We start from the raw sequence: 10,921 nt of genomic DNA on the forward strand, positions 1-10,921 counted from the left end.
TTATCTTCAGGCATAGCTGGCAATGTGTTATTCCAGAGGACAAATGAGTGGGAAGCATTTGTACACAACAGCAAGCTAAAAAAGAACATCCTGATTAAAAAACTCGCAAGAGGTGGTTTCTATTTGGCTTTGTCTTCTAGCCTGTGAGATGTGCTGCTGAATGGTTTCTCCTCACTTTGGTAGCACTGCTGCCCAAATCCCCAGGCTTACAGGACTCTCTTGCTCTCCAGGGAGAGGCAGAGTTTGCCCGCATCATGAGCATCGTTGACCCGAACCGTTTGGGTGTAGTGACCTTCCAGGCCTTCATCGACTTCATGTCCCGGGAAACAGCAGATACAGATACTGCTGACCAGGTTATGGCTTCCTTCAAGATCCTGGCTGGAGATAAGGTCAGGCTCCACATCTTAGTTTCTTGTATCTGCTTCTGCTTGCTTTTTTGTCATCTCTGAGATAAAGTGTTAAGGGAAGCACTCTGCCATGGGAAGGGAGGGTGTTTTCACAGGAACATTCTGTAGTGCTGGAGGAGTGCAAGGTTAAAGTGTGGGTTAATTAGCAGCCTGCTGAGGCACTCAAAAGTCCTGATCAGCTGTCAGTCAGAACTTTGCAGCCCACTCTTGCTTAAACATTTTAATTAAGAGCTTGGTTGCGATTTGTTATTTTAAAATTACCAAGTTCAACAGATGGTTTTTGATTAGTCTTGAAAATTGTTCATTACTGACAGCTGTAAACTTGAGATGACCTTTCTCAGATCTACATGTCACTATGAATTGTTATATACAATCAGTAGATTTTCATTGAGGATATACAGTCAATAGATTTTCATTGAGGATATGCTGTATCTGCAGGAGGAACGTCTTTTACCATAGAAATTGGTTGAATTTCTAGGAAAACTCGGGGTGATTTAAAAGTATTAATTTTTGGAATTTACATCATCAGGGGAAGCAGCTGATAAAAAAATATCATCTTATTTTTCTTATATAACAATGTCCACTAATCTTTAGTGTAACTGAAAAAATAGTATGTACACGTAATATTGACGCATCTCTTTATTTGCTAATGATTTTAGTTATCTCACATGAAATGTTGGATACCATTTCTCAGATTGTTATGAGTTACCTTTAAATCCAGTACTGGTTTCCATTTTTCACTAAGATTCTTTTCGTAATCGTAATCTAGAAACTCATGATACCTGTCCTTTAGACAAATACCTGACCAAAGCCAGCTCTATTGTCTTTTGAGGCCTGAAAATTCCATGTTATTCAGATAAGCTAACCACTGAATAAATAGGTACTTTGAGATGCAGTATTACTTACTAACTTGTTTACTCTGTACAGTGCGTTACATATACTTGTCAGTGTTTAACATGCGCTGGTGACTGTAACATGAATTAATATTTCATTATGAAGAAAAATCCCTCATACCCCAGTCATTAAAGTAAAAGGGAAAAAGAAATTATAATAAGTCACAGGAGAGAGAGGGATGGTGTGAAACCTGAGCTATTGCTCAGACAGACTGCAAATGGCCATGAGTCAGTTCGCTTAAGACAACATAGTGATTATGACTAGCAAACAAGCAGCTACTGTTACCTACTGCATGGAGAGAAGCCAAGCTAGGTCAGGTCAGCTCAGCGCAGCGAGTTGCCAGAAGCCAAATTTACATAAGTTTTGCTTGCTTATTGAAAATGTCCACAGTGAAAGGACTGTTGCTGGAACTGTGGAAGCAATACAAAGTGTGTGCTTGTCTGCTGCCTGCATTGGTGCACTAGCAAGAACTAGTGGGGATGGTTCCTTCCCTTTTCTCTGAAGAGAGGGAATGGCAACTCCCAAGCAGCACAAGCAGCTGTTACCTCCTGCCAGTGAGCGACAGCATCCAAATTAAATTTCTGCTTCCTCCCATTTACTTTCAGCAGGACCTCCTTTGTCAACAGCAAGGCACAGTCTCAACACTAACAACTTGCCTGACTTACCTCCAGGTCTTTCTTTAGCTGCACCAGCATCTCTCAGGCAAAACCAATCTTTGTTGTAAAAAACATTTACTTGCCTAAACAATAGGGAGTGCATGTCCTCCCAGGGTGTAAGTGCAAGTGTCCACCCTGTGTGGGTGTACGGCACAGGTCAGTTATTGGGATCATGTCCCTGAGTGTTGCCAGCTGCCCTGGTGGGACAGGGGGTGGTTGTCCCTCCGAGGAAAGTCAGTTTCCAGAAAGTAACGATTGCCTTGTGATTTGTCCTCCTTGCAGAACTACATCACTGTGGATGAGCTGCGGCGGGAGCTGCCTCCTGACCAGGCTGAATACTGCATTGCCAGGATGGCACCCTACACTGGCCGAGATGCTGTTCCCGGTGCCCTGGACTACATGTCCTTCTCCACAGCGCTCTATGGCGAAAGTGACCTTTAACTTTTTTCTGTCCCACCACACTCTCCCTCCCCTCTCCCCCGTCCAACATGCCCTATACTCTCTTTGCAAAGCAACCTCTGCTCCGCTCTTTTTTTGTGTTTTCCTGTTTTGCTTCAGATAACAGATCACATTTTTAAGTGGGGGGGGAGGACATTGACATGGGACCGCCTACCTTGCCCTTGAAAAAAACAGTTTACAAAATTATTTTGTGCAAAAAAGTTACGTTTTAAAAAGAACAGACATATTTTATTATAGAAAAGGGTATTTTTCTCCACCAGATTGAAACTTAAAAACAAAATGTTAAAATATTGCACCAAATATTTTTTGTTGTGACATAGAAAGTCAAGCACAATGTTACATTCCATCCTTTCCAAAAAGAACCAAACTATGACAAAACTCCACTTGTTCTGTTAACTATTACATTTGCGTATGTCTCTCTTATCACGTTTATCTTGGGAGGGGGGAAGGCACACAAGTGCATGTGTTTGCTGGTTCACTCATTTCATGAAAATATTTTATGATAAACTTTTGAAATTGCTGTGTTTTCTAGGGAAAAAATAATGTACACAGCTCATGTTTTCATATTTAATTAAAAAATACATTACGCCTCCTATGTTTATCAGTGCACAACTTTTTTTGTTGCTGAGAGTTGTCTGGTTTCAGAACATGAATCTTGAGAGTTGGTAACTTTGATATTGCTTGTCACAAACCATATTAAAAACTTCTTGTGATAACAACTCTAGACTTTATTCATTTGTATAGTAGAATAGTTTAATCCTACTTAGTTAAACATAAGAAGAATCCAAAATTAATAGTTTCAATTGAAATTAGACTACATTTAAAAGTATATTCTCAGCTCCATAGCCTTGTCACTCTTGCTGAGTAATGTTGACATTTTCACAGCTTAGTGACCACCTTAAATCCCCAATACACTCCTATCTTTATAAGCAATATTCTTGTTACTCTTTAAAAACTAGCACAGAATTAGTTACTAGAACTGTACAAACAACCACCTTATCTTAAAACATCCATGAAAAATCTGTTTACTGTTCCATGCTCTGTATTGACCATCTAACTGATCCTGATACCACACCTGACATCATAGATTGCTCCAGGAATCATCTTTCTATTGGACATACAAATGAAACCAGCCTTCAGGACAACTCCTGTGGGACTTTTATTGAGTCATAAAGTAACACACACATGGCATGTGTCCAGATATTAGCAAAGGGAAGCATATAATCCCTTCCAGCCATCTCATACTAGAGATGCGTTTCCTGCCCTCCCACAGCTTTTTAGGAAACACAGGGTTAGCAGCAAAATAACATTACTGCTTCATGATGTGTTTCAAATAAGTGTTCTGTAGGTATAAGCACATACCTCTGTCTCTACTCCCAAAGGCAGATTTTACTTGAATTACTAACTGCAGGAGTGGTGGACTCCTGAGCAGATTCACAAAGAGCTCCTCGGTAACATCGTCCTCTAGCTCCCCAGAGCAGAGCTGAGTCCTGAGGAAGGTATTGTACATGGTGGGTTGGGGTTCAGCACAGCTTTCTGGTTTATTCCTGATCTTCAGTAGGACACAATAAAAACAACAGCAGCATGTTGTGATGTATCCCAACATGACAGTATCTGCCTACTGTATTTGGAGAGGGGATACTAATGTCTGCTACCACATTTCTTTCCAGCATACACCAGTATCTGCAATCTCCTGTAGGCTGGGTAGTGAGTTTACAGGGGGCATGCAAATAAACGCCATTTGGCTTCATACCTAGGCAAGACCAGGCTGCATTCACCACAGTTTGTATTCAAAGTTACACTTTGTGTAACTTAGCTATAATTGTGTTGTTTAATAAGGGCTGGAATTGAGCTGAAGCCTCTTGTGTTGAAACCTGTGATACTGAGAAGCCCGGAGGGGTTGATATGAATTGTCAGTAATGTAGGACTTGGAGCCACAGCAGCATTTAATCCACTTGTAAACTCATTTGCAGCTATGTCTCTATGTTGCTGCAAGTGGGACTCTTCAAAGCTATGGTATGCTAATTTCCATTGCCATGTTTTAAAGTACAAAGCATAGGTTGTCTGTTTGAAAGCTTAAACAGCAGAGAGGATGACGAGAGGCCTGAACAGATAATTTGCATTGAAGTTTGCCTCTGAATATCCATTGCCCTTGCTTTGGCAACCCTCTTTTCCACAGTAGTTGCCCTGTCCTTGGTTTGCTGCACCTGAAAAAGGGCACTTGCACTGGTCTTAGTTTAGAAAGACAGCTGTCTGCCAGGGAAAACTGGAGTTTCCCTTGGAATGGAGAATGTAAACCTCCTCCTTCCAAATTATTATAATTTTGCAGTTAGGGGCTTTCAGGCAAAGATATGGGAATAGGAATAACAGTTCTTCACTAGGAATATTAAAAATACATATAGAGTAGTACAAAAAACCAAGCAAACAGACAAAAATCCTAGAAACCCTGACAGTCCGAGTGTGACCTGACACACTGTTGGTCAGGGTGTTGGAAGCAGTCTAAATAAATCCTCCTGGAGTAACAGATGTGATTCTGTTGGAATAGAAATGATCCTGTAGAAGGGTCCAGTGGTGGCAAGGTGGGGCCAGTCTTCCTCTGGGAAATCCAGTGGAAAACAGGCTCTCCTGGGTTCCCAATTGCTGGTTTATCTGGGTAGGAATGCTTGGGTGGAGCATCTCACAAGGGGATGGTGTAATTTTATCAGTGGTGAGCCTTAATGGCCCATTAACAGCAGATGTCTCCCTGAAGGAAGGATGGGTCATGGAAGAGATAAGGAGCATTGTTCCACCTGTGTTTTCAGCTGGCCCATTAGGAGAAGGCACCCGCCCCCTCCCCCCTGGAGTTACGAGGAATGGGTTATACAAGAGAGAAAGAAAACATCTCCCCAACTGGTTTCAACAGATGGCAGGTAGAATACACATTTTTGGTTACTTATTGCAACCCGAGACATACTCTGAAAATTTTGATTTAAAAATAATTGGTCTCTGTAGGTTGTACCCACTCCCAGAAGATGCAATGAGTAAAAATATTTGACTAATAAATACTTATTTAAACAATAAAATGGGGGTAGGGGGGAGAATGGGAATGTCTGTTGGGCTATTAAATGACCACTGTCTGGAGAAAAGATCCATGTTATTTTGAAAAAGGGTAGAAAAGAGCATAGCTGCCCCTTGGGCCATCACTTTGGGCCCAGGTCAGCTACCACTCTGAGAATGAAGCCAAATCATGTTGCACGATCCTGGTGACAGCACTCTGCAGGTCCATGCTTGGAGATTCCAGAAGTCTTCATAAAAATCTTTGTCTGAGGTGGCAGTGTTGCAATGTGTGACCAGGTTTCACACGAAACACCAGCTAGGTCTAAGTATTCCTAGTTTTATGACAGAAAGCAGGTGGCTCATCCCTGCTGACACCATAGATTGGTGGCAATGTGTGGACTCCAGCCTTGTGAAAGTTGGCACCCCAGCACTGCCTTGGTGAAACTTGAGATATCAACAGCAACAGAAAGGTCTGGCCTATGCTTCTGAGTACTTGAATGGGGTTAAAAATACTGGCAATAGGTGTGCCTAGAGTATACTGGCATGTTTCTTCTCGGGTGGCACAGCACCCAACAAACTGGCTAGAGCTTATGAGACCTGCTGCAAGACATTCACCTTCCTCATTTGCATCACAAGATTTATCTTGCAATTGTGTGGCCTAACAGTCTGTGGCAGTTAGTATGCTGAAATGTGAAAACAGCTTGTGGTATTAGGCTCATGGTTTTGCATGGTTTTAAGGCTGATGCCATGCCATTCTTTAGCCAAGGCCTGGCATCAGCCTTAACGAAATTCATTTCTGGAAGCAGCTGTTTGCAGCTCAGCAACTGCCCTTTTGTCTGCCAGGGGCAGAAAAAATGGACAACCTACTTCAAGCTCACTTCCTCCATTTAAGGGTAAACTATTTCTGTCAGTCTCCCATACTCATTATTTCATGTGTGAAATTGAAATACTACTTTTTGAAGAAATTAACCAAGAAGGTCCTTTCCATGACTGTTGATATGTTTGGCTGCTGAGATCTCTGTGTCCTGCCTAATTAAGCCTGACCGTGATAGTACAGGGGCAGAAAACGCTTCCGTGTTCAAACAACATGGGGCTTGTCTTGCCTGCCAGAATGTCAGCCACATTTCCCAAAGCCTCTCAAATGTATCTTGTGTCCGTTGCATGTCTTCGGTGCTGCCAGCATCTGGTTTGGAGCACAGTGCAGGAGCAGAGCCAGGAGTCTCAGAAGACAATGAAAGGAAACTAGTCTGCAACCTTGAATGAACTTGGTTTCAAAGAAGTATTCGAATATTCATGGAGATTCCATCCAGACGAGTCAGGCTGACTGGCTTTATCAGGGAAATGAAGGAGAGGGTGGGGGGCTGTAATGGCTGTGAAAAGGAACAGCTTGAACTAAAATGTCTTTGTTAAGAAAACAGAATGGAAATGTAATTTTCATACCATAACAAGAAGATTATTTGTACAACAGTACTTGCACTACAGATACTGAGGTAAGACAGACTTTTTCCACCCCTGTGGTAGCCAAGTACGAAAAAACTTAATCCTGTTGGATTAATTAAACCCTTGAGGTGGCTCTGGCTACTGAAAGAATTGCTACTGTGCAAACCCTTAAAATCCACTGCATTAGCACTAAGCTGCTGGGAAAGTCTTAGCATAGTAAGCATAGATTAACAAAGTCTAGGGCATATCCTGATGCAAACAGGTAATCAGAGTATTTCCCAGCAGACACTGAGAAAATGTGCCAAGTGCTGCAGTCAGTAGAGAAGTCAGCCATTGTGAAGGATGAACTTGGATGATTGCATCTTGTACAGGGAGGGATACTCTAAGGCTATTTCAGATAGATTTAAACCCACTGAAAATGAAAGGAGAAAAATAATCTTTTCTATGTTCTGAGGGCTCAGAGCTACTATAGACTAGATCTCACCAATAAGATACTAAAATAGATTCTTCCCACCTTTGAATAACATGCAACAGCCAGGAAACAGGGTCTCAGCTTTATTCTCTGCTTTGACTTCTGGGACGTACATCCATGAAAATATGTTGGCAGAAACTGCCCTACCTCCCATCACTGTCTTATCTCTTCCCAGCAAGTCTCTTTACACCCACTTTCTATTAGTCAGTAGTTCACATCCTGGTGGCCTAGCCAGCATTCAAGCAAAATACAGAGGACCTCTAGTTATCATCATGCCTCAACGACCTCGACCCTCAGAGTGTCTGCAAAAACACGATCTCTCACTGCTGCTGCAGGAAATATCTAGTGTTACTCCCACAGTGCAAATAAAGAAGGCACGGGGGGAAAAAGGGCTAGATGTCACTAGAAGGTAGAAATATGAAGCCTTTATTTAGAATTGCAATCCAGTATCTGTTCATCTGGTGCTCAAGTCTGGAGATCTTGCTCACTGGTGCACCTGAACCTTCCCTGCATGCCTCTGTTTCTGCCCTACACCCTAACCAGCAAGAAACTTAATAGGCTGGGCCAGGGAGCATCTCCTCAGCCCTCACTTGCTCTCTCTCTGAAATAATTAAGCACTCAAGCAATAGGAGAGAAAACATGAGGCTGTAGCCTCATGGTTTAAGCAATGGGTTTGCAGAAAGAATGCTGCATTTCTGTCCCTGACAGGTATTCTTTAGGTATTTTCTATTAAACAGCCACCAGATAAAGACCCTTAGAATGGAAAACAGGCCCTAGCATGCCTCTCTCAGCACCCCAACCAGTAGGCCTCTCCTTACACTTGCTCTGTCTCAGCTGTCTGCTCCTGTAGGCAGAATTTGAGAGCAGCCTCCCTCCTCCACCACCACAGGCTTACACTGTGGTAGGGACACTGGTGGGTGGGAGACTGAATCTTCACTCTGAAGAATACAGCAGACCTGAGCTTCCAGAGTAATGAGTATTTTAAATGATAAGCCATTTTACAAAATGTAGCTGTTGGTCTTAACATGTCTTTTGTAAGCAGCCAAAGTGAAAAACAAGCACTAGTTAGTCCTTGTTACAAACAGAAGTTGGCACTCTTCTTGGAGACAAGACCATCCTTTGGATCCCAGGTGGAAGAAGGCTCTGGCTCCCCAGCTACAGGCAGGTGCATTTATGTTGAGCAGGGGCAGGATAGTCAGATCCACACCTCTCAGCAGTGCTTCCTAGCAGCACCTCACTCATATGCTAGCATTTTTGGTCCCCAAACGTCCTGTACAAGACAGAGCTTTACACCTTGGCTTGGATTCTTTCTGGATGGCTAGCGCCTGTTAGGTGCTGCAGGGAAGGCAAATGAGTGGTTACTGTCTCCAGACAGAGGTGACTTGCCTGTGCTGCTCAGGAAGGTTCATGGTGGAGCAGTGAACTGGCCCAGCTCTGTCACCTTCCAGTCTGAGTGCTGCAGTCATCCTACAACTAGTTAAAACATTTCCCCAGACCATCCCCTAGATTCTTAATTGTGTTGTGGCTTTTTGTATGAACCTGTGGCTTTCATTGTACAGATTTGCCTAAAAATAAGGATTACTTTCATCTGCAGAGTTAAGAAAGCATTTTATATCTTTATTATTAAGCACATTCAAACATCATCAACATCATCACCATCACTTTAATGAAGACTTTCTCTCCTTAATGAATAGGACATATTTAAACTGAGGCTGAGCCACAGCATCCTGCTTTCTGGGACAGAGAAAATAAAATTTCTTCTTCACCAACAAAAAACAAGATTGTGGGTTTTAAGTATTCTGATTCCAGATAAGTGTTTACATTTGTAGATGTGCAGTCAGGACAGTAATAGTTCCCAGTGGGCTTTCAGATGTGCTTCTGAGAGACCAATCCTTTTGTGCAAGCAAAATAATGAGGGAATTAAAACACAGTGTTATTACTAAAGTTGATTTTGCACATGATAGCTACCAGAAACACTACCCACACACAAGAGGCAATGCTGCAGATTCTCCTACTGATATACTTCATGCCTTTTACCACCCATGCAGGGTGTCCACAACCAAGAAAGGGAAAGCAGGACTCCAGCCTGGCTCAGGCAATACCGGAGCAGCTGGAGCTGTGTTCCAGATGCACATTCTTCCCTGCCACATTCTTCCCTGCTGACACAATCCCAGAGGCTGAAGAGAAGCAGGATAAAACCAAAAAAACTTTAATTGGGTTTCTAGCATGACTTATCTTCATTATTGCCAGTAACTCCAATCCCTATTACATCCATACCATTCAAAGACTGCCACCTAAAGAGCTTTTTTCTGCTTCTGAGCTTCTTAACACAGCAGTTCAAGCACAGTCACACAGAGATTCTACTGCTGCTCCTGTAATAGTCCAGCTCTGCCACCTACACAGAATTTGCACAAAATGTCACAGCATTGCCATCCTGAGTGTCCTGGACTATTTTATCAAATAAAGAAGTAAAGCAGCCTCACAACTAAAGATTGTATTCAGAGTTGTAAGACATACTTGTACCACCTACAGCTACCCACATTTTCTTTTTTAACCACATCTAGCTGTGTTCTGTTGTCACATTTCTCCATTTTCTTACCGAGTAAGAGTTTACATCAGCTGCCTTGTGGCAAAAGTCATCAGCATCCTGGGCTGCATTAGCCAGGGCGTCATTGGAGGGTCAAGAGATGTGATCCTGCCCCTCTACGCAGCACTGGTGAGGCCACATCTGGAGTGTTATATCCACAAAAGAGACATGGACTTACTGAAGCAAATCCAGCACATCACCACAAAGATGACTGTGAGACTGGAACACCTCTCATACAAGAAGAGGGCAAGAGAGCTGGGATTGTTCAGCCTGGAGAAGGCAGAATGTGTATCAATTCCTGAAGAGGAGGGTGCCAGACTCTTCTCAGTAGCATCCACTGACAACTGAAACCCATGGCACTTCATCTGAACACAAAAACCCACTTTTTTTCTTCTCATGGTTGTGCAGGTTGTCCAGAGAGGTTGTGGAGCCTCCATCTGGAGAGATACTAAAAAGCTGCCTGGATAAGGTCCTGGGCAACCTTGGGGGATTAAATCAGATGATTCCAAAGGATCACTTCCAACCTAAAAGATTCCGGTTATTACATGGATGTTTAATGCATAGGTTATCTCCCTCCTAGAGAAGGCAATACATTTGAAGGATGCCTGAATTTAACATACAGTATCATAAATGCAACTTAGATATTTACTCCAAGTTAAAACAGGAAATCCAGCCGTGATGCTGGCAGACAAAAGGGGAGAACAGGCAAACCAAACTGTAGTTATATTTTAAGCATTTCGACAGTGAAGACTTCCTAAGTTATGCTAGATTGACAAAACAGGTAATTTTTATCTTGGTCATCATACTGTAAACGGGCATTAATTACGCTGTAAGGAGTCCGTAATGTCAGTATATCTGACACAAATAAAGCAGGAAAGTACTGCGCTGTTTATCCACGGAAGGACTGCCTCTGCCATACAGGCCTGGAGCCTCACCAGACGCTTTTCCCCGGCCAAGGTTTCCCCCTGGT

At 42.7% G+C, this 10,921-nt stretch overlaps 1 protein-coding gene and 1 long non-coding RNA gene across 5 annotated transcripts in view; one reads left to right on the plus strand and one right to left on the minus strand.

Annotated features, from left to right (window-relative positions):
• Positions 1–3,135, plus strand: part of ACTN1 (actinin alpha 1) — an 86,584-nt gene extending 83,449 nt beyond the window's left edge. For all 4 annotated transcript variants that reach the window (XM_066321370.1, XM_066321367.1, XM_066321368.1 and 1 more), the window contains 2 exons: positions 231–389; positions 2,240–3,135. In XM_066321370.1, coding sequence (XP_066177467.1) covers positions 231–389; positions 2,240–2,398 — 318 coding nt within the window. In that variant the 3' untranslated portion in view covers positions 2,399–3,135. The remainder of the gene's footprint in view (positions 1–230; positions 390–2,239) is intronic.
• Positions 3,136–8,953: 5,818 nt separating this feature from the next.
• LOC136363190 (uncharacterized) lies at positions 8,954–10,053 on the minus strand. Its single transcript, XR_010743922.1, has 2 exons — positions 9,964–10,053; positions 8,954–9,759 (listed from the first exon to the last, which is right to left on the minus strand). It is a non-coding gene; the product is annotated as an uncharacterized lncRNA (long non-coding RNA).
• Positions 10,054–10,921: the final 868 nt, after the last annotated feature.

This window comes from Sylvia atricapilla, chromosome 6, assembly GCF_009819655.1.
Source record: "Sylvia atricapilla isolate bSylAtr1 chromosome 6, bSylAtr1.pri, whole genome shotgun sequence".
NCBI lineage: Eukaryota > Metazoa > Chordata > Aves > Passeriformes > Sylviidae > Sylvia > Sylvia atricapilla.